Source organism: Labrus bergylta, chromosome 9 (genome assembly GCF_963930695.1).
Source record: "Labrus bergylta chromosome 9, fLabBer1.1, whole genome shotgun sequence".
Lineage (NCBI taxonomy): Eukaryota > Metazoa > Chordata > Actinopteri > Labriformes > Labridae > Labrus > Labrus bergylta.
In genome coordinates, this window is record NC_089203.1 from 19,267,558 (window position 1) to 19,292,471 (window position 24,914).

A 24,914-nucleotide genomic window follows, 5' to 3' on the forward strand; every position below is an offset into this window, starting at 1 on the left:
CTTCATCTCCCTACTCCCCCCATTTTCCTCCTCCCCTCCCTCCTTCCTTTTGCTACCTCTCTCTGTCTACTTCCTCAGCCGTGTGCACTTGCATGTTTGTGGAAAAGGGGTGGAGAAGGGTGGGTGAGGGTGAGGGTGGGGGCGTGAGGGCTTTTCCGTGACCCTCAGAGTCAATGATACATAAGCCACATGACCAACTGGACTCACACATACACAGGGACACACACGCAGGCAGCCAGACAGATCTACAAGCGGACTTCCAGCAGCACATTCACAGCTCCACTGAACTTGGCTCTTGCTGCCTTTTCTCTGACAGAAGAAGAAAAGACACACACGCACATTCTCACACACACACACACACACCTCCGTGGGAGAGCTCAGATAAAGACGTGCCTTCAGTCTTGGAGTGGCGCTGTCACACACTGATATACAAATACGCATTTAGACAAATACACAGGCACAGTCAGGGAGCCACCATACACACACACACACACACACACACACATATTCCCACAAATTGACACACTCACTTCCAACACACACACACACACAGGGGAGCAAACAGTCTCTCTCTCCTTCTTGCTCGCTCAGCTGCTCTCTCTTCCCCTCTCTCCCTCCCTCTCTCTTTCTCTCTCACTCTCTCTCTCCCTCCCTCCCATCCACACACACACATACACACACGCACACACACACACACACACACACTAACAAACACACACACACAGCACTACAGTATATCAGCGAGTGACTAGCGGAGAGCCAGAGGGGAGTGCAGAAATGAATGTGAAGATCCTGACGCTGGTGATTGTGCTCTTGGTGTCTCTGCTGTGTTCTGCCAGTGCTGGTGAGTACAGGAGCGGCCAGCCTCGATGCTGGTCCTCTCTTTACCTCCGCTTTCCATTTCTCTCTGTGTTTGCCTGTTTGGCTCGTGCAGGCAGCTGTAGTTGATCAGTTACCCAGCATGGTTAGCCTTGTGTGGGCTCTAAAAGGCAGGAATATCAGTACCTGGCTGTATACAGTACTGCACTGCAGTGGTTATACCATCTAGTTATTGTACTGCCTCAGCTTTTAGATGTGTTTCTAGATTAGGTTGATCATTTGCTTCCCTACCTTACCTTGATGTAAGCTTGTAAGATGAAGTAGCAGGTATTTGTTGTGGTGCTAATTCTGAGTGATGGATATGCTGTGTGTATGTGTGACTGTTGTGGCTGTTATGAAATGTAAGATATGCATGGCACATGTTCAGCAAGGCGGCGTGAATCTGATTAATTTATGGCTTGATGTATTTCATCTGACCCGAGTGCTATATGATTATTACATGACTGTGATTGTGCAGCAGGGCAACATAGCACCTATATATGCGTGAGTGCCTCCTGTAGTGATGATAAGGAGGACTGTAATTGTTGTACGCATCGATGAGGGGAACACAGATCCCAGATGCATGGATGGTCTCCTGTGGGGCTCAGTCTTGATGCCTTGTCACAGTAAATTTCCGTAAAGTACTGCTGCGTCTCTGGAGCCTTTGTTGGACTACATATAACATCCAGATTGGACCTCAATGGCTCATATTTGGAGCAAAAACATTAACTTCGGACCATTATGCAGGGACAGGGCATGTTATCACGCAGGGCTGATGAGAATAGAGGGGTTCTGAGAAATGTGGCTGGGGGGTTCTAGTTTGGAGAGCTAAGGGCAGTCTGCAGATGTGATGCAGGTAACACTGTGGTGTGAAAAAACAACAGTTAGGCCTGTGTAAATGTCTGGACCATTCTTTGGATTATCACCTAACCACCAACTACAGCAGATAAGAAGACACACAGACAGAGGCTGTGCTTGTATTTAATAAACATTGAAGACTAGACTTTAGCTTTATAGGCTGGGGTTTTGCAATGTACACTACATCCAGGAAGATGGGGATATAATCTCAATGATGCTGTAAGGCTGTATGTTGCTAGGTGCTCTAGGTGCTGTAGAGACTATGTTAGTAAGATGCTGTGTAGACTATACGCTTGCAGGATGCTGTCCACTCTGCGAATCGATCCATGGCCACAGCACTCACAGTTCCCATACTTCCCAGCACATTTCCTCAGCGACATGCTATTTTTGTCTGAGGCTCTCAGCACATGAGTAAATGGGAAGCAATTATCTAGCATCATGGTCAGTGTCGTTTTTCACGCCCTGCGTGTGGCTAAGCATGTTCCACGCCTGAGAGCCCACTGTGCTACACCAGCAACGGTTGAACACAAGGCTGCTGTGCCTCAAGCCTTTCATGGGAGCTTATCCTTCTCAACGCTGTTCAAGTCACGCCGCTAATGTGCCTTCCTGTCCCCGGGCTGCTACTGTAGTATGAGCGCTCCATTGACAGAGAGGAAGGGTGGGAAAGGGAGTGAAAGGGAAGAAGAGATGCAAGTGTGTTGCGGCGTTGCTGATGGGTGTGGGGAGGGATGCTAGCTGGAGTGTGTCTGCATAGCCTCTGCTACAGTATGCGCTGTCGCGGGAAGGTGTCGGAAGAGGCTCCGCATGTAGGCAGTGGGTGTGAAGCCTTTCATCTTGAGACAAACGCTTTTCCAGTTCAGTGGGCTCCTTCTCTCGCACTCATGCATCTGTGTGTGTACATGTGTGTCTGAGAAGGAAGAGAGAGATGCCGAGAGTGAGACGAGGAGTGCGTGTGCACTTGCAGGATGCAATGAATATTGGACTGAATCTGACTGGTATACAGTCGGGTGGGAAAGTGTGAGTCTTGATTGTATTCATGGCTGTATTTGCATATTAGCAACAACTCTGAGTGCAACAGGCAACTCACCTTAATAGCCTAATGCTGCGTACAATATACAGTACAGTAGAGTGGAAGAGCTGCTGAGGCTTTCTCTATGTAATATTAGTTCCTTTAGCAGCACACTTCAATTACCCATCCTTGAAAAGCACTCTGGCTCAAGAGTGGGCTCTAGCTTTAGACATGTGGTATCCATAATTCATCCCGAGGCCGATCACTCTTCTTCCTCCCTGTGTAACTCTTCAGACTGGTACATAAACAGTCTTTATTCTCAAAACAGTCTTGTGTCTGTCACAGCCTGCTAAAAGGACATCAAAGCGCCATTTCATTTTTCTCCAGCATTGAAACGACCTGCCAATTTCCCCCCAGTGATGTGCAGGATAAAAACAATAGCAGCTGGCTCACACACACACACATAAACCTCTTTGCATGCACATACACACAGTAGGTGTAATCGTAAAGGCCTGCGTTGAACAGGTGAGCCCGTTGTCTGTGTGTTAGCGGGGCGTAAGGCCCAGATCTGAGCTGTTATCTGGCAGAGAAATCATCTGCTTGGGAAGGATTTTATGAGAGCTGTCAGCAGTGCTATTATTCTGTATTAAACTTTGATGTATTGTTGGGGCTGGCTGCTCTGTGGCACCATCATGCATACATACTGTACTGAAGTCGCTCAGATGCTCATCCAAGTGTTACAGGTCCAAGTCAAGCCAAAAAGAGGAGCTCTACAGTAAACGCAGCTACTCATTAAGACACCTAGAGGCATATAACGCCACCACGCTAGGTTCGATTGTTTTGTTAACAACATAAAAAGATCTTAACCAGCTGTAACTAGGAAGCTTTAAATCATAATCCCCAGGTTTTCTTATGTACGGAAGGTGTCTGTGCTTGTGGACGTGATTACGGCGAGGGGGGGAGAACAAAAGCAGCTAAACTTTTCCAGATGTCCCAGCATAACATAATAACAGCGGGCAAACAGTTGTGTCAAAGGGGGAGCAGTAGAAAGGTTATTACGGGATTATGGAGGATTGCAGGGCCTTTTCCTTTTTCTTTAAGACACAGGAACCTGTGAGCACCAGCTGGGTTTATGTCAAACACACAACAACCCCCCCCCCCTCCCACACACACACACACACACACACACACACACACACACACACACACACACACACACACACACACAGGGTCGGCTGAAATCCTTCTCATGAAGAATCTGGATTTCCTCTTCATGCAGCATTACGAGCAAATAGAGCTAGCAGCCTGCAGCAATAGTATAGTTCTGCAGACAACACACACACACACACACACACACACACACACACACACACACACACACACACACACTGACCACTCACAAACACTTACAAAACCCACAAGTTGTGTTTTGCAATTAAGTAAAGAATGATTTGTTGCCATCCTGTTCATTTGGCTCTTGTTAAGTCTCTGTTAGCATAAATAGAAGCATCACAATAATGTGGCCTGGTTTCTGTGGATGCTGTCACAGCTTATCTGTTAATATTCCTGGTTGTAATGGACCATATTCACTTTATATCGTTCCGATTGTAATAACAAGCTGCAAATGGTGACTACAAAATGAATATCTCCCACTTGATTGCAAGAGAACTACTTAGGGGTCAAAATGTTGGCTGAATGGCTATAAGTAAGTATGCAGTATTTCTAAATGATATCCAATATAAGAACTAATACGATCAGTTTAGCTCAATCAAACGGATAAGGGATAACTAGAGGGACTATAGTGGTGGGGGGAACCATCTTGGAACTGTGTGTGGCTGTTACCGGGCAGGAACAATGTGTGATCTTTCAGGAAAACTATTTTGCATCAATCGGATCATGTATTTTAATGTATCAAGGTTTTTAATTGTTTGTTTCGTAAAAAAAAAACTGATATGTATGTAAAGTTGTATTATCTATTAACAAGTTCCCAATCTAAACTGTGAAGGGGTTTTTCATCTTGCCGACCCCTAAAGGATTCATAATGAGATCCTTAGTGTAGCTGTTGGTTTCAAAGATGAGGTTTACTGTGATAAACCACTTCACATCTGTATAATATCAGCCAACATAAGCTCTTAGAATGGCACCAACAATTGCTTTGGAGTAGGTGGGAGTAGTGGAAGAGATTTAGTGAGAAATCATAACTCATTTGGTAGGGATATAAGGGTAACCTTTGGGCTAACTCTCCCTTGAGAACTCAGCTGCTGGAAGACTTTGGCATATGACTGCCGGGCTGCTGTAATGTAATTCAGAACTCTTTGAATGAATAAATCTACTCACTTAGATCCTCCCATGAGAGTTGATGCAATGAATTGGAAAAAAAGAAGCAAAGGGGGAGTAAAAAACAGGCTACAGGGACAGAAATATGAAAGGCTGGATAGGAAGAGGGGCTACCTAAGAGTTGAAAGTTTGCGTAAGCTTTCTGTGGTGAAACGAGTCACAGCTGGTCATCTTGTCTGTCTTCATCAATTTAATGTGTGGAATAATTCAGTTTTTCGGCTGTAAAGTGGTCTGTTCAGCTAAATGCGCTAAGTTACTTGTAAATTAAATTCTGACTCCATTCTGATTCCTTGTGTAAGTGGAGTCCAGACCCCCCTTTAAGTTTTGAGGTTGCAACCTTGAGGTTTAGGTAGGGTTTTTTTGGGGGGTTAGGGAGTGGGGGTCCTGTGTTAAACAGAACTCATGTGATCACCAGACCCTATCCTCAGGCCCGGGGCGCTCCTTACAACTTAATTGGAGCCAGATATTTTCAAAAACCTGCTCTGTTTTCAACCATTGTCCAATATTAAAGTGATTTATGGCTCTCTTTTTGAACATTAAGTGTTGCATTTATTGCGGTAGCCCAGGCAGATCAGATTCCTGATCAAGATCTGAGCACACACGTATTTTAACGGGCTGCCAGACCGCAGAATAAATGTTGCGGTCTTTAAGAATGCAGGTGCTTTAATTACTTTCATGCTCAATTTTTAGGAAGCAAGAATGGGAAATATGACGTCTGTTTATTGCTTTAGATGAGTCATTTATGGTAGAAATTCATGCGTCAGCAGCAATAAAAGTATGAAGGAGAAGAAGTGAATCAAGTAGATATGGTTAGTAAGTATTGTAATCATTGACTTCAAAGCTCTATAGTCACCATCATGGTTCATAGATATAATAAATGTAAGGCTGTGAGTGCTGCACAGCTGGCTGTTGTTAGGCTTTTCTAAGTCAGACAAGGGGTTTATCTGTGAAGATGGCAGAATGGATTGGGGCAATCTTGGATGCTGTAGAGGGACTTAGTAGATCTTGGGTTCATTTAGTGACGCCCCCACTGGGATCTGCTTAAATCCCAAGCGTAAGGTAAAGGAATGTGCATGTCACTTTATTCTCACAGAATTATAAGATGTTTTTGGTGCACCTCCCGTGTTTAAAACTCTCATTCACCTCTTGTTCTTGCCTTTAAGGAAACATATGAAATCGTGAAATCACTTCCACTGGGGCCCTTCACTCATACATTATTCATCACTATAGCTCTGTCTTTGATCACAAATGTTGTTGTCCCTGGGATACTATGTCAAACATACAGGTCTGAGCTGAGATGTTGGTTAATCAAATGAGCTTTCACTCACTGTAAGCATGGGGCTTCCCCTAGATCAGGACAGGGCCGCTGAGTTTGTCCCTCAGTTTCACACGCTGTTTAGGAGATGCCGCCCTGCACTCACGGCCTGTGAACATGAACAGATGCTAGAGAAATGCGAAGGCAAAACACTATTTGGATTTTATAAACAAGCATCCACTTCAGGCAAAAAGGTTAATCCTAACAGCTGATGAAAACTTCATAAACACAGAGGGCCAAAAAAAACAGTCCCTTTGCTCCTTTAAGAAAAAGCTAAAGACGGAGTTCTTGCATGAACACCTTTGCATTTTAAGGATAGTGACCGGACTAACAATGAAGACGATGATATTGATGATGATATTGATGATGATATTGATGAGGACAATGATGATACTTAGAATAGCTTTGGTGCTGATAAGAATTCTCATGATCTTTTTTATTTTATACATATAAAACTAAAATCTGTTGTGCACTGCCTGTCAGCACCTGTGTCTGATCGGACTTAAAGCTGTGCGTTAGCACTTTGTGACGTTGTTTCCTCTTCTCTAGATCCTTGCTTGTGTTGCACGTAGTCTCAGATGTACTTTGCTTTGGACATAAGCGTCTGCTGTATTGTAGAGTGGCTTTCTATGTTTCATTGCGTATCCTTTAGCCAAAGGTGTTTTCCTGCACACCATAAGTGATATGCTACAGTATTAAACAAAACAACTCTGTTGTAGCAGACAGTTTCATACATCTTTCAATGTGTACTTAATAGCAAGAATAATTGAACAATCAAAACAAATCACACTGTTATAATAAAACTGCTCCTTAGTTTGACTCTGAGTCTCAGTAGTACTACTCATTAATATTTTAGATTTTGACCTCCATGCTACAGTATAATAGGTTGTGCTGTTTAATATTGCATATTGGCTGAAATAACCTCTACTATCGAAGCTATCATGTTGATGTGGTCATTTAATAGTTTTGGAAAATTCTGATGTCAAAATGAATTTTTCCCAGAAAGCGGCTGTTATTGGACTATTCAAATTAGTAACTGAGATTTTATTTTACACATTTGGTAAGTTTTGTCAGAAGCCATACCTAACAATAACGGCTGCTTACAGCATTTTTTTTACATGTGAATTTGCATGTATTTGCCATATATCTCAAATAGTGACTGCACATGAAGGTACCTTGCGCTGAGGCTGATCTAAGTGTCAGAGCTATTGTTGTATTATTTAGTGTGGTTGTAACAGTCTGATGCAATGTTGCTGCTCTTTCCTTTAATAGTACTGTGTGCGCTATGGGAAAAAGTGATGGTCCCCTCAGGCATTAGAAGCTGCAGTGAACCCTGCACAGTGACGTTTCCCTCTCTCTCTCGTTCTGTCTCCCTCTTTCTCCCACACCTCAGATGGGAAAAAGCATGCAGGTTCACAGCTGGGTGGGGGGGGGGGTGATGACACAGGAGAGGGAGGGGGCAGTGTTTCACATCTGATAAGCGTACCCATGGTAACGGATGATTTCAGGATCCCTTTGCCCTTGACATGCAATCTCTAGAGATTAGGGCATCGGTTGGTACCTCACCTACCAACTGTACCTGCCATGCACAGAGATTTAGCCTACTGCTGTTTGCGGAAACAGTCACACCAGCATATCTCCTGCCCTGAGCCTTCTCTGACACTCCTTGAGGGAAAAAACATAATAAGAAATCTTTCCTTGCAGTTATTTTATGTTTGTATCTCTGACTGCTAATGTTCAATAGGCTCGAACCTGCAGTAACCTTGTAGCCACAAATTCACCCCTTCAACTTGAGTGGGTTAGTGAATTAACCGACAGGCAGTCAAGTGTTGAGGGGAGTCAGTGGCTTCATTAGTTGCTGCCGGCCCTTTGAACTCACAGCGCTCTGATCATAGCACAGAACGCAGTCTCACACCTCATCATTTCATACACTCTTTAATTCAGGAGCAGAGAAAGCACCACTCTTCATAGGCAGCTGGCTGACTCAAATGGACATCTGTAGAAATCCATAAACTATGGGGGTGCAGAGTTTGTTTTTAATTTGTTGTGAACCTTCAGTGGAGGTGGGGGTTGATTTCAGAGGGAGGACAGAGGGTTATATTTAAAAGCTGCAGTATTAGGAACAACTTTTCATGCACTTTGGTTTCCTCACTGGAGGTTTTATAGACAAAGACAGCCTTTAACAAAGCCACAAGCATAGCATTATCACAGAACAACAATGCTGCATATCAAACAGTCCAAGACAGAAATAAAGAGATAGAGCTTACAACCAAACACTGACCCCTCCGAGCCCCCTCGAGAGGAATACTCAGCGGCCAAGAGTCCACAGATGCAGGATACAATTATGACATACACAATCAGATGACTGAATTCAGCCTGTGTGCAGTGAAATTTGTAAAATGAGAACCTGTCCAATATCAGCTGACAATGTCATTCTTTTTGCTCTAAACTGAGCGCCTTTCATGGTGGCTGCCATGGTAACGTGGTCTGAAAGTCGGCAAGCAATTGGTACCAGTTTCTGCCAAGGCTCAGACTTACTGGTAGGCAAGTGATAAGCAGCATTTCCGACACTAACTGTTGGATTGTGTGAGCTAAACAACAAGGGACTGCCTCCTTATTCAGGCACCGTTCCATATGTGCAGAATGAATGTGTGGGGAGGCTATCAGACAGCTAGCAAATCCCCAGTATGATGCTATAGCATTGCTGGGGCTTTTTCTAGGTTAATAGAATGTTTGGCTTCCATCTGCCACAATTAACATATTCTCACCCTTGGCTAAATAGTACTGATCCCCTCATGTGCTTGTGCAGCGGGACGCATCTCTGCCCCTGACATGTCTCTGTCTGGCTGTGTGGGTTAGTATGTCTGTGGTAATGGCATGCTAGAGGGATCGTTAGCCTAAGCTGCTTTAAGTGAATGAAGGAGGGAGGCACACGGAGGAGACAGCAGGCCTCCTCCTTCAACGTCATGATAATAACCATGGCTACACACACCAGGGTATTTATTCTTCCTCTCTCACACTAACACAAATATTTTTTTGTTTCCCTTACGGATTATACACACACATAATGAGCTAAACTACCTCACATTTAGACACAAAAAAAAGGCTGTCACCTTCAATTACTATTCATGTCGAGAAAATACTGTCACGGTTGTCTTTGGGTTATTTTTGCAATTAAAATCCAATCCAACTGCAATTATTGTGCTTATAGCTAGGAAAGTTTAATTTTTTTAACACACTTTTGAATCCCAGAGGGGGAATTCTGCTAAATGCCTGGCACACACATAGGCCTGGAATACAGAATGCACAAACAGGACCTATTGACATGCATCAATGGAGAGATGTTAGAGTGGGTCTGCTGCACAGGGAATGGGTACAGTGACTTGCTTAAGGGCCCATCTGCTCTACTCAGGAACCTCTCCAGTAACCAGACCATCTTCCATACTTTGGTGCCCACCAGGACTTGAACCAATGACCCTCCGGTTCCCAACCCAAGTCTCTACAGACTGAGCTCCTGCTGCCCGTAAGCAATATGAGCATTCACAATAAACAAATCGCAGTTTAAATTTGTTACAATAAATATGGCTAATTACTTCATGTACAAGCAAATGCATGAACTCAGTATGCACAAATGTAACCTATTGGATGAAGAGCTGGGCATAATGATACTCAAGTAAGCTATGAGTTACTCTTGGATTAACTGGTTCAAATTTGTGGTCATAAGAATCGTCTTTTTGGATTTACTTTGGTTTCAGGAGGGACTTGTTGCCAACAACAGAAAATGTGAGTTATAGCTAACATGAACTCTCTAACGTTTGTTTATTTATTGCACTTTATACCGTTCACATATCACATTAATAAACAATGTGATTATACATTGTATATCTTTTTCCTCTTTCATGCCTATTCATTATATATTGGCATGTTAGCATTAGCACAAACCATGCATCCGGATGCTACAAGAAATCAGAGCAACTAAACTTGATGTGATTATAGGATGTGCTGCTAGGCTGGGTTGTGAGAACTAACATCATATTCCTATTGCTTAGTTCAGCATAAAACACTGATGTTTGTTACGCCTAGATTTAGAAGTAAACAATTATAATGTGTAGATAAAGTGACTGTTCAGTTAATGCTAACACGTCAGTGGATTCAGAACATTTTACATGAGAGGAAGCAGTCTTAGATGTGTACAAAAAGACTGAACTACACTCCAGTCCACTAAACAGTTGTGGTTGGCCTAACCTGAATCAGGCCCAATGAAATCTGTCTGAATGGGATAAAGTCCAGACTCAATGGCCAAAGCAAACAAGACATGAGCACACAGATTTTTCTTGTTTCCAGGCATTTTGAGCTTGTCAGTGCCTAAATGAAGCAGAATCCTACATGGGCCCAAAGTGTCATTCTTATCGTTTCTTTTCAATCCCGAACAATTCCCATTGTCCCAGCTGTTTGTTGACACATCAAAATACATTCATGCAAACACCACTGGGTGAGATTTATGACGCAGGGGTGTCAGTCAAGCGATGTGAGGACAGCGGTGAAACAGAGGAGAGATGGAATGTTTTGAGCCAACCGAGAAAATGGATCAATGAGATTTCATGCAATTGATTAATAATCATTGTGACTGTGAGTGATGAGCAAGAAGAGTAAACAAACAGATAGGATTCAAGAACAGCAGATCAATTCGCAGCGACACAGAGAAAATGAAACGCAGCAGGGATTAAATTTGGGTGGCCACGCTTGACTGTGGGTGTTCATATTTAATGCAACAGTTTCTAAACCATAAACACAGGCCTGTACGTACTTGTTGCTATAGCTTAACTCACAGGCTGATATAGTTTGATCCCTTATTTCCTAGAGGCAGAAACACCATTACGCTGGGGCTGCATTTACAAGTGCAGACATTTGTTATGTGGTTGTTTTGGCAGGCAATACACACAAATCAGCTTTACAACTATCAATAAGCCGCTCTGGCCCATTTGCCATGCTGTCTGTGTTCCTGCATTGACACATAGCGCTGTAATATACAGTTTGCTCTTGGCAGCCATGAGGGCAGCTGATGAACTTGGCATTAACCCAGAGGACGGTCATCTCTCTTCCCTGACTGGATGGACAAGTGCTGGAAGATATATCTCTCTCCAGGCTCCTCTGATGAACTCTTGCAGGATCAACAGGGATAAGCTGTCAGTATTCCACTTTCTGCTGGACCATAATAAGACGAAGAGCTTCCATTTAAAAACACAACAAAACAGACATCACCTTAGGGTGGTGGTGAAACTAGGGCAAGGAATTAGGGAGCAGCTATTAGATATTTATCATTCGTCCGGACACAAGACACTTTGTGACACTGTCGATTACTCTATTCAATGCCTGACCACTTCTAGCTCTCAAGGGTTTGGCTTTGTACAACTATCATTCACACATTTTACTGTTATTTCCAAGGTACCCAGTTGAAAAGGTTCCAAAGAGGCAAAGGCAAACTCTCCCATCACAGACTGGTTGCTTACTTTTTTTTTTGCAGGTTTCAAGGAATCAATTCTTGTTTTGGCTCTCCAAAGCTGTGTTTTATTTTAGTGTTGGCCAGAAGTTAGCTGTTGTAGAAAAGACAGCCTGGTATGTTACTAAAACGATAGCAAAATCGTCCTTTTCTCCAGGAGCTGATGGGAAGGTCTAATAGTTAGCTAGCGACCTCCGATATGCATGCAAAACATTAGGGGCCTGAAAAGCATCTGCTTTCTCAGTGAAAAAGGTCACCCTCAGAAAACATCCCCTTCCTGTTGTTGCACCCATGTCAGTCAATCTAGCAAGAGTCTGCTCTGCTTTTTGTATGATCATGCTGGAAATCTGGCATTTTTCAAAGGGAGTTCTTTAACATTCAAATGATATCCTTCACCTTAAATACATAACAGTTAAACTTAACCACTTTCCAAACCAGCCATTATCCCCTCTTCTCTTCCTCTTTTTGTAGGAAGCGCTGGCAGAAGCAATAGCAATAACCAGACATTCCTGAAATTCCCCTGTTATTAAACTTTAATTAGGGAATTACCTGGTGGGTGAAGAAGTGTTGGGATTTGGTGGAAAGACAGCAAAACTGGGGCTCCAAGGTCATCAGTAGTAGAGATAAGACACTAATTATTGTTGGACATATGTTTTCCTGCTATGCAACTGGTTTACCTCTGCAACGTAAACATGGGAACATCTCATGGGAAAAGATCAAATGAGATACTCCAGAGGCTGGATCCAATTTCAGAGCAATGAGATATCTGAGGTATCTTTGTTTATGGAGATGGAATACGCATTATCCAATAATGGCCCTGCAACAGAAACAATCAAAAGGTCTTATCCTGATACAGCAGCTTCTTTCAATCTATACGAGGTCCACTACACATGGGTAGAGATACAAAGCTAGCTGTTGCTGTATTTCATATCTGTCACACATTGATGCTTTCTCTACAGGATACAGGAGTTAATCTATACTGCCACTGTTATCGCTGGGGCCCGACTTATTTTTAGCAGCTTTCATTACACTTTTCTATCCTGTGGCTAGATTGGATGGGTCGTGATTTGTCAGGAGAATCCCGAGATGTTCTCCGAGCAGTGGCTGACAGCTTGCAATGGCAGGAGACATCTAAATTGTCTCATTATGGACCTGGGTTATGACAGCCTGAGCCAACCAGAGAGGAACACCAGATGAGTTGTGTGAGCCAAAGTACAATTACTTTACCATCATGCATTGCAGTGTGAGCAGTGTGACTCAGTGCATGTGTTTGCAGCACCTTTAGGACTAGCCAATCACTAAACATCACCTGCAGTTGAGAGCTGTGTAACACTGTAGTTATTGCAACTATCACTGAGACATTTAAGGTGTCAGGTTGCTTTAAAATAAGCGCTTGTCAAACAGTGCAGTTAGAGTTCAGTGTCTGAAAACCTGTCTCCTACATCTTTCCAACTTTGGAGGCTGCATCAGACTATTTATGAAACTTACACTTACACTTTTAGGACCAATCAACAAAAAACGTATAAAATATAAATATTTTGAGATGATACCAAATGAAACATGTCAGAATTGTCCTCCCATCGTGTACTGTGACCATTCCAAACAGCAAAAACAACCCCCCATACACAAAGAATGCAGCCTTGTTTTTCTGTGTGTTCTGCTACTTGGCGGTTAAATGAAGCAGGGCCCCTAAAAACTGTTCTCAAACAGGGAGTGCATTAACGTTCAACCCCCTGGATTTGCAAGAAATGAGCTGAATGCCTCCAGAATGTGTCAGCGTCCTTCATTCACTGTGTATCTGCAACAATAACAAAGGGATAATGTGCAGATTAGTGCTCCTAGGGGCAAAGATGGGCTTTAGATGCGGAAATATGCAACAGAGACTTTCCCTGCTGCAAATGAATTAGCCCACTGTTCGCCCACAAATTCACTGTGTAATGTGCTTGCGGAAGAAGATTAGTGTGGAAATAGAACTTGAGATGTCTGGCGTTTCAGGGATATACATTGAAAACATTCAACAAGCCGTCTACAGTGGCTCTGCTTTGCAGTTCACCCTTATTTAAACCTGAAGGCTAGAAACCTTTCTGTTTTTTTCTCTTAACCAATTGAAAGTTGTTCTTTTGAAAATGTCTTCAATATGCCACAGCTGAAGGTCAACAATTGCCTTTCCTCTAATGGCTTTTTGAATTCTGCTCTTGAAGAAAGCTGCCCTCTATTCAAGAAAATTGATCTTGCCTTTTAGAGACGGCTGAGGGTTTTTTGAGTTTTATCGTTTCAAAGAGGTGACATTCTCAGGGGCACAACTGCATCTTGTTCATATAACAGCCATTAGTGTTACCATTCAGCCACATTTAAATACACAGACTGGTAAAATCATCTAAAAGAACCCGGGCACCAAGTGTCATAATGGCTTTTGTAAGCTGCTCATCTGCTGTCCTCAGTATACGGCCTGCTTTCTCAAACCTCTGCAGTCGGCTGGCTGACTTATCTTAAGCTGTGTCCTAACGGGGAGTCCTTGCAAAGCCAAGGAAGGTTATTTTCCTGGCAATTCTAAAAATGGTACCAGTGTCTCTGAGGAGAGGGGACAAGTGTCATGACCCCATGTGAGTAATGCCAATCAGCTTTTTGAAGGAAAGTAACCAATGTAGATTTGTAGTTTCATTTGAGGAAAAGGGTTCATTTGGCATTGAGTAAGACTTAGAAATGCAGAGCGGATCACATAACTTATTATTAAGTTTAAAAAAAGGAAGGAGCATTTTTAAATGGTTCCTTCAGTTTATTCATTTGGCCTGTAAAACAAGTTATATAATCATAATTATCTTGTTTGGTGCTGGCTTGAATGTGTTTTCACAGTCTAACCTATACCATGGACCAAATAGTAAAGATAACTCAGACTCTACTTCTTTAATTTTGACTTTTGAAATTTGTTTTTGGGAGTACTTCAAATGTTATGAAAGTCAATGAATAGACTACCCTTAATTCCCCATTAAAACACATCCACTTCTCCATTTCAGTGAAGGTAAATACATTTTAAGTCAGGTAAATGAGGGTTTGTCACTGCCTTGTTAATTTAAGCTGTAAAATATGTCCATACACATGTTACATACACTCAATCCTCAGTGAGATATTAAAACACTTTTACATTCCCAAATAAAAAGTCCTGCTCTGCTATTACTTACATTTTATTGGACTATATAACTGGAAGTAGTGTGAGAGATCACCCTTGTTAAATATGCTATAATGGTATAACTGCAAAACCTGTCTTCATAGAACCTCCATGTGGAGGTCTTTCAGTTTCTGATAGGTGGAAAGGTCATAGAAACACTTAAGGTGGACCAGCCCATTTGGAAAAGAGAGGCTTAAGGGGATCAGGCCACACTTATTGAGAGATGACTGAGAACATCTGGGATCACTCTCAAACACGTGCACTCACACACACCTTAAACATTCACACACATTCTCTTAGAGACGCAACGCTATTCAACTCATCTGTAATCTTTGATCAAACACTGCAACAGGATTCACCTCCTCAATGTGTGCCACAGTTTGTAATCTCTAAGGAGAGTGACAGAGACATGAGACACGAGGGTTTGGGGTTTCCTCACTTCGGCCAGGGCTTCGTCTATCTGCTGTTCTGTGGTTCAAACACACTGAATTGATGAACTACAATAGTGGGTGGGCTAAAGGGGGCCCACACACACACTTATCTATACATGCCTCAGGTTTCTTCCTTATTTACTACAGTGACCCCTCTTTGAATCATTTACTGTCTGCACTGATAAATAGTCAAAATGTGATAAGAGGCTGTGAAATACTGTTTACCTGAGAGGTTAATTTGTGGGTATCTAATCGGTCTCTCGTCTTTTTGTGTCCTCCAGGTCCCATGGCCTCCACAGAGCATGGCAGAGAGCTTGAAGATGCGCCTATAGTGAGAAAAATGGTCCAGCAAAACCCTGCGAGGGGTGGTCAGACCCACAGACCAGCCGGCTGGAAGAGGAGACGCCCACGGCCACGTCTTTCCAACAAGGGGCCTATGCCATTCTAGAGCAAGGTGAGTTTCTGGGAGTCGTGGGTGAAATGGCTCATTTGGTTTTGTTCAGCAAAGCGTGCCATTAAACCTGTCATAAAAACGCCCGTTTTACACAACAAAAGACTTTCAACAGATTCAGTGGAAAAGTTTGTGTATATCTTTGCTAGGTTAGACCAAATTTCTGTCAAGTCAGAGCTACGTTGAGCAAAAGCTTTTCCCATAGTTTAATTAAATAAGTGTTGACAATAGCGGGAGCCATTTAAAAGATGTCTGTTAAGTCTGAAAAATGCTCGGTAGGCAGAATCGATTCTGATGTTTTGGATGATGAATAGGAAACTCACACGCTTACTGGAATACTGAAGACCCTGGTAACTTAGGATGGGTACGATTACTTGATTACTTTACTTTAATTTGACAAAAAAGATGACGATAATGCCCGGATGAAGTTGTGGTGTCCAACCTGCATATCATAGAAATACTAGTTCGATACTTATTCTCATGAGCTCAAAGCACAAGAATAACCAGCAGAGACAGCAAACAGGCAGATTACCGCATCACATCCTTTGCTTGCCCTGTTAGCACAAGATGTTGTGATGATACCAAAGCAGAGTGGATTATCTTGCTAATGGCGAAAATGGCAACTAGAGATATGTCCACATTAAGTTTTGTGGAAGGAGTAGGTTTCTTTAAGCTGACGCCTTTTGAGTTGCTGTTTTTTCCCACCAAGCCTATCAGCAAGCAGCATGCTAGGTTGTTTTAAAGCTACGTCATCTTTTTCCTCATATGGGAGACAGCTATACTTAGAAACCTAAACTTTGAGTCAATTCCCAAGCAAACATCATTTCTCTCTACCTGATGAAGGTAATTAAAACCATTTTCCTAAAGATAATACTTTGGAGAGTAAGGTTTCCTTGAGGCACCACTCATCTCTCTAAGGTATGTTTGGCTTGCTGTCAAGTCAAACAAGGCTTCGTGTGAAATCTCTTTCATCCAAAATTAGAGATAATATTTTGCTTATCACCTGACAGTTTGGTTTTTGCCGAACCAAAGCATACTCTCTGTATTGTAGTAAAGACAGATCAACCTCCATTGAAAATATGAAAGACACTCTTGACTAATTGAATGACATGATCAAATTTACAGTAATTAAATATAAATTTAAGCTCTCATTGAACTTTCAAATATTAGCCCAGCTTTGTGAGTGAGAGGCAACATCAAGTTCAGTTATGTCCGTGCTTTAAGAAGAGTCGAATCCCTTCACACTTCTCCTCCAGACTATTTGAGAGACAGGAAAACTCAACACGACACAATATCCCTGCAGGAGGTGACGACTATACAGCACTGACCTGCAGAGGGTCTCCATAGATTAAAGCCATAGTATGGAGAGGCTGCAGCCAAAGACTGTGAAAGCATGGTGAATCAGTTAAAACGGAAAAAAAAAAAAAAGATCAAAGCTATAAAAGATTGGAAGCCTTTTCTTTGTATAGGTCTGATTCTTTTTTTTTACAATCCTTGGCGAAATTTGGATTGTTATCTTTTAAAGGGTTAAATTTTCTTTTCACTTCAGTCCTGCTTTCAATACCCCCCGATTTCCTCGGTCTGCCAGTAAAAAGTGAGAATCCTCTCTGTGAGTTGAGTGGTCAGAGCTGTTTAGTGCTCAGTGCCAGAGTGCTGGCCACACAATATGGGGAGCTTCAGGAAGTTGTGAAGTTCAGTAAAAGTGAACGGCTCAGTGAGTCACAATGCTGTCTCTGCAGACACCACTTAAACCAAACATGCTGAAGATTTCCCTATTACACTTCCATCTCCTCTTATCCTTCCTCATAGTTTGATCTCTGTCAAGGGTTTTTCATAACCATGCCAGTTTAGCCCAGGCTTGCTTTTCGCCTAAGCATGATGTATTCTGACCAAAGCCCTTCACAAAACCTGATATTTTACATCTGTCCATCCTGTGATATCTTAAAATGCTCTGTTCTTCCTATCCATCCACCTCACTTATCCAGCTCTTCTTTGCTTTGAGCAGATGATTGAAAAAAACACCTCTGGAAACAGCTGGAGAAGCATTTTGTTTGATCAAAGGAAGAGTTCAACGGAGACTTCCAGCTGAGGGCTTGAGAGACTCGTAGGAAGACAGATCTTGTGGATTTGTCACAACTGATCTTAACTTAACTTAACTGCTGCGCTGTTGAAGAAGAGATTTACTTGTCAAGGTCAACTTTTCCAAAAAACTCTGCTATTTAGCAACATCTTCCACTTCCAGTGTCCAAATCAGCTCATCATTTACTCCCTGACAAACCTGAGGCAAAGCTCGACTTTTAATCATTACACATCCCAGATGGCTGGGAAGAAAGATGGCGACTGGGGTTATCCTCTTTGAGCATCTCGGATCCAAAAGTGCTATAACATCTCTTAGATCTAAGCCATGCCAGTGACAGTCTAAAGGACGACAGGATATTACAGATTTTAAGCCACAGGCAATTTATGAAACCCCTGTGAGACCCTGAGTATGGGAGAGCTCAGTGAATGAGTCTTCTGAAGGTTTTTTTTTTTCCCCCATCAAAACAATGTGGAGATGGTCTGGATCTTGTCCTACACTCTCACTATGTTGTGTAGTATGACATCAAGGGGTTGAGGTCATCCCGTAGACCCAAATGAAAAGAAAGGAAGACAACAAACAACAACAACATAACTTAAACTAGATAAGATAAATCACACAATGGTTCTCGGGGATTACATGTCTACAGAAATATGCCATCCTGAAACAAAACCAGACTTATCTGTGAAAGCTTCTTGTTGTCATGCAGGAAAGAATACTGCACTGCTCATTCAAAATCTTGAGAAATGATCACAGAGTACAGGAGATAAAAGGCAGAAAGATTGAAGATTTCCCCATTGTTAAGGAGCGCTGCAAGCCTTCGAGTAAACATAATGTTGCGCTTGTGTTCGACAGCTAGTTATACGATTGTTTTTATCACTATGTGCTGCACTTTTCTAGTAAAGACCTTCAAATCTGGTTGGAACATGTCTGAAGTAACCTTTTTCTTCACTGTTTTCAAAGGCAAGATAACGCAGAGATATGGCAAAGAGAAAGCTCTTGTGAAGCTCACTGAGGGGCATCCTTATTTGGAGTTGAGAGAAATGTCTGCAGAACTTTTAGGAAACAAAAAAACATGATCTCATGGTAGTTTTTTCTCTGTTTTTGTTTTTTTGTTTTCCAGGCACTGCTTTGAGCGCCTTTCCCCAGGTTCTGATTTCTATGCTCTTCCTTTGCCTTGGGGGGCCTTGCAACAAGGGGCCTAAGCTTGCCCAGCCTGAAGAGTGATGTCCATAGCACCTGCTGGTTCTTCAAGCAACTTTGTCCACACAAAAAAATCAGGACAAGCCGCTCACCCTCAGCTCTAGGAGGAAATGGGGGCCCGGGAAGGGGGGTGGGGGTGGGGGGGGCCTGAGCTATCAGACTCTATTTCTCTGTCTCTCTCTTTCTCTTTCCCTCACTCCCTCAATACTTATCTATGTCTGTCTTCTTCCCAAGCATTTTTTTTTTAATGTTTCTATGATTTACATGATAGAGCCCAATCATGGTGATCTCCCTGAATTACTCACACACTTTGCATGACATGTGGTGGAGAGGGAGCTCGGTTGAAACAATCTGAGTCTTAAAGCATCTGTTGCTTCTCCACGGTGTGGTATTCCCATCTCTCAGATCCAAGGTTACTGCAGCCACCGATTTCATTGCTGTGTAGCTACTTAACAGCTTTGCTGGGGTAGGGCGCTGATTATACAGAAAGGCAGTGTCAGGTTTAATAGTTGTCAAAAGCAAATATTAAGTTCACTTGTGAAACTCTGGATTCCTGCACTTGAACAGTAAATAGCCGTTTGAAAAGGAAGAGAAGAATATCGTGATATTATAACCATTGCTTAATTATCATTATTAATGGTGCTTGTACCTCCTCATGACAATATGTCCACATGCAAAGGAAAGTTGGACTAAAAAGAGAGTCCATAATATCAAAACAATCAGTTTAAAGAATTATTCTTTCATTCTTTTATCCAAAGCTAATCTGGTGTTTCTGAACTCATTAACACCTTAGGGGGGGTTTAATCACACACTCAAGGTTACTGTAACATGTCCCACCTTGGATGAGTCCTTTGACCCCAGAATCCCAATCCCGTCCCCGATCCTCAGCCTTCTCACCACACTGCTGCCGTGCGCAGCTGCTCTACACGACTGTTAACTGGCAGGGGCAGTCTGCTCCACCGACAGGCCGCCTTGCCTTTTAATGAAGTGCCAAATAATAACCTTCTCCACAATGCTGCCAGGAACGAAGGAAACAAAGGTTAGGGAGAAACACATTACCTCTTGTTTGAAGTCTTGATACACTGACACATTATGCATTTTAAATTTTCTGCAAAGAGAAATTGAAGAGGACAGTTAAATTAGACCAAAAAGAAGTTCAAAGCAAATGTCAGCTCAGATAATATGCCACTATAATCAGCCTACCACTAGTGCTCTGGCTGTTTGAATATTCAGCATAAGGCTGGTTTGACCCTTTGACCGCCATCTTTCACTTACAAAATGCTATGCCTTTCCATCATACTGGAATATATTACTGTTTATGTTTATTTCTGTCTTTAAGTAGTTTTATTTCTTTTTTTCTCAGGGTGCTGTGATAGAGGCTTGTACTAGAGCAGTCTATTTTGTGCATTTATTTAACAAAACACAAACATACAATACATCTAAAGCTTATATGAGCATATTTTCATATACTGTATCTTTTAGTCTCCCTTAATGTATTCACCAATATAGCCATGTATTCAGCCTTTTCTCAACGTGATCCTTTCCCCGCATTATGTTGGGTACAGTTGCCTTTCTAGTCTGCCCTTCCACAGCACAGGTGGTCGTGGCTTTGATCATTACACTCATTAAATCCTGGAGTTAATCTTTCTCAGATGGATCTCCCCAAGGCTGGCCGGGGCCACTTAGTCTGAGCTCATTGTTAAATTGGCTTAGACTGAAACCACACCCTCCCCCACCTTTCCAATCCTCAACCCCCTGCTGATTCAGTGTGTAACCATGTCACATATTAGGACTGTAACCTGTAGAGCAGCCACCTCGTTTGTTGTTTATTAGGTGTGCGAAGCAGCTTCCTAGTTGAGATTTTAGGGGGAAAATCTGATTTTAATCCACTGCTCTTCAATCAGCAAACACTCCTTTTTCAAGTCTGTCAGATTCAACCACATAACAACTGGCAGGTTAACCCATGTTTCCAACACCTTTCCCTCTCGCCATGTCTCATGCAAATATTATAATAGAATGCAGAGTCTTCTCACACCCAGCATGAGAAGCTTTTATTAAGAGTGCATCTGAAATCACAGTGGTAATCCACCCAGCCAAGATCAGCTTGATTAAAAATGCATTAAATCCTAGGGCACTGTGAAGAGTAATAATTTCAGTTCCACCATTATTTTTTCATACCCTCTCAGACAGAGATGTAGATTTCATTAATGCTCCTTGGGAGTGAGACAGCTTTGCTCAGGATGTGTCATTAGTATTGGGGAAGATAGTAGAAGATATGGGCTGGGGATGGAAGTTCAAAGCTGCAGGAGTTGGGGTGCTGGAAGTAGACTGGGTCATAGCAAAGGGGTTCAAATCAATATTTCCCCTTCCCAGAACTTATTGTTATGGAGCCGAGCAACGTCTGTATCCGCACTGTTCTTCATGAATGTATCCTCACCATCTGCACCAGCCATGCTGCCCTTTCAGAGACCAGAGCAAACCAGTGTTTATGTAAAGTACTCTTTTTAATCTTGGTCTGGTTATCAGTTGAATCCAAAAAAAATCATAAGCCAAAAATCCCACTGATCCAAAGCCTCCGGTGTAAACTAAGTCCCTACAAATAGACGTGGCTTTGCTCCAAGACTTCTCTGTATGGGTTTGCAAGGCTGCACTTTTACAATTCCATTATGCTGCTGGAAAAATACACCCTGAAAACAAGAGTCTCTTGATATGGAATGGTTTTCCAGTGTATTGTGACAATTTTTTGTCTGATTCTTGTCTAGCTGGTTGTCCAAAGCTTACTTTTTGAATACAGTATGAAACACTGTATCTTTTGTGGATGTAACAAAATAGAAAAGTAGTCTGCAGCACAATATGTCGTGGACACGTGAAAGCTTTCAGGCGTTCTTTTCTTGTTGATGATAGCCCACAGTCCTCCCCTGCACATCAGGTTAATGGGCCTTGTGGTGTGGAAGGACAAGCACGTCCAGGCTCAAACTGAAATGGTAAACCAATACATTATGCTCGGGGAGCAAAACCATTTTCCTTAATGGTCTTTTCCAGCAAGGCTTACACAAGAGAAACGATTCCTATCCTGTCAATGTTTCCTCTCCAGTTCCTCTTCTCTGTGACCATCACAAGGCCTGAGTAATGTTCCTATGCACTTGTTAGCATGTTTTCCTGGTAGAAAAATGTCTGTTCTCAGAACTTGACCCTTTGTGTTTAGTTCTTTTTGTTCTGCATTTGGCTGGGAGTGTGTAAGGAGTGGGGATGAGCAGAGATACAGATACTAGTGGTGAAGCTGGTGGCAGGTTTTAAAACATTAGCTTATTTTATTGAGCTCTGTTTACCAAATCCACCCAAAAGGTTACAGTAAAACACAAGGTTTTTATGTTTTCTTTATCCCATTTTCATTCAGTTCTCTACCAGAAAAAAAAATCCTTTAAATAGATACCAAACCAACCATTTCTCTCAATATGGAAATGGAAACACATTCCATAATTTTACCTTGTGAAGCCCCTCAAACTGTAACATGTTGGCCTTCAGAGTGGGTGTCTGCAGGATCAAGTGGCTGATATTCAATCCAATGCATTCACACATTCTCACTAGCTGGGCAAATCCAAAGGATAACTAGATTTTATCCCTCGTGGGAAATGACTAAGATCTGTCATTATCCGGGAGCCTCAAAATGAGACCTCCTACACCCAGAATAGCACAGGCCCCTCCTGCCTTGACTACGACATATTCTTCATCCACGTAACCACTGTGTCCAAGATCACAAAGAACAATCTGAGGAGAGATGCAGTCTGTAGGCTCGACACGCCATCGCAACAGTGTTACTAGGTCTGAAGCAGAAACCATTTAAAGACGATGTATTACTCCTGAAACTTATATTCTGTTTATGGTGTGTGCTCATATTACTCACCAGGCCAAATGTACAGTCCCTGTCTCTGTTTTGATGTTGAACTGGGCAAAAATAAATGACATAAATAAATAAATAAAACAAGTGTATCAGAAATGGTTGAAATACTGTGTACATATTTGAACTTTTGGTTTCTAATTTATAAAAGATAAGCTTTAGCTCTTGGAGTACTTATTTTATTTTTTCCTTTCATGCGTAGCTTTGTGTTTTTATTTTCTATTTCTGTAAAGTGTGTAAATATATCTTTATGATAATAAGTAATATTAAAATCTTATTTTAAGAAAAACCATGCATCATGTCTTTTTTTTTGGCAAATGACAAAGTTTACAATGATAGAGGGTTAGTTGGTCACCAATGTTATTGTAATTATTCTCCAGCCAAAATGAATGTCGGCACTTGTTTTCATGTAAATCCGTCAAGGAAAACTCAAGGGATGAAAAAAATCAGTCGGATTTACCCTCTGAAATGCCAGAGGGGGAAAAAAATTGCCATGGAAACATGAAATTTAACTAGAGAAGTACAAACTTAGCCCAGCTTGTGTGGCTTAATGAAATACCTGATGATCACCAGACGCATTAGGATTCAGCCACTGAAAACCACCCATACCAAAATGGAATCCTTCTTATGGTTGCAAAGACTTTTAACTAAAACAAAAATGCAATCTGCTTGGGGTGCCCAAGAAACAGTCAGGAGATCATCAAAATCAGATGACTACATCCTCTGGGGAACATGAATGCCTTTTTGAAGAGTTCACGTCAATCAGCCCAATAGTTGTTTAGAAGTTATCAGCCAAAACAAAAGTGTAGAACAAGCTGAAAAACTGACATTATCAGGATGGAGCCAACAAAAAAAGAGGTTTAGTTTATATTATAGATCAAGCCGCCACTATGAAGATACTGAAAACAAACCCAAGTCAAACTCAAAGGCTTGCACACTGAATACTGTTAGAATTGAATGAACTTTAAGGTTGTCATTTAGTCAAACTGCACTTGTCATAAACATTTGTCATGTTTATGTTCTCAGCAGCGAGCTCCTCTGAATCAACAAAAAAGGCTAATATTTATTTAAATGGGATGCCTCTTATCGGACCAAATTAGCCTCCTCGTTACACAGCAGAAGTGCACCAACAGGGAATTTGCTTGTATTTTTTCAACCTTATTACATCGAGACATTCATGTTGTTTTTTGTATTTTAAATTTGTGTAGAACCTGAAACTCTGAAAAAGACGAACAAAAAAAAACATGTTTACCTGAGTGCCACAGACAGCAACCTTCCCCTTTAGCTGAATCTTGTATAGAAAGTCAAAACCCTTTGAAAATGTAAATCAACTCCTCATCCATTACGGAATATTTCACAAGAGACAGGTAGCCTTTTCAGGGCCTATAGTGCATACTAAGCAATCTTCACATTAATGCATCACAGCTGCTGAGCATGCATGCAGACTATGGATATGTCTAGATGGACTGATATTTAGCGTGCATATATATATGTCATATCTGCACACAAAGGAGGCTTCCTACAGTGTTACTGCTGCATAATCAGAAAGGAATCCAGTTGATGGTAAAAGCCCACAAATCCACATTTATTAAACGATTTCTTGAATATTTAGTGAAAATTAAGACCCCGAGCCTAGGATTTAGGGTTATTTTATAAGAAATGTGTTGGATCATGTGATTTGTTTTGAAACATAAAATGTGCATGCTCTATATTTTAAAGAGAAAAACACCAGAAATGATATGTCTGAATACTTCAGGCATGCTACATTCTCATTATGTTGTTTATCTAAGAGAGACTCTGTGAAGCAATGT

The 24,914-nt window shown here is 41.9% G+C and overlaps 1 protein-coding gene across 1 annotated transcript; it reads left to right on the forward strand.

Annotated features, from left to right (window-relative positions):
• The first annotated feature begins 206 nt into the window (after positions 1-206).
• Positions 207-23,193, forward strand: apln (apelin). Its single transcript, XM_020645451.3, has 3 exons — positions 207-844; positions 15,756-15,928; positions 19,126-23,193. Exons 1-2 carry the CDS (start codon positions 778-780, stop codon positions 15,920-15,922), a joined length of 234 nt encoding a protein of 77 aa, XP_020501107.1. The 5' UTR covers positions 207-777; the 3' UTR covers positions 15,923-15,928; positions 19,126-23,193.
• Positions 23,194-24,914: the final 1,721 nt, after the last annotated feature.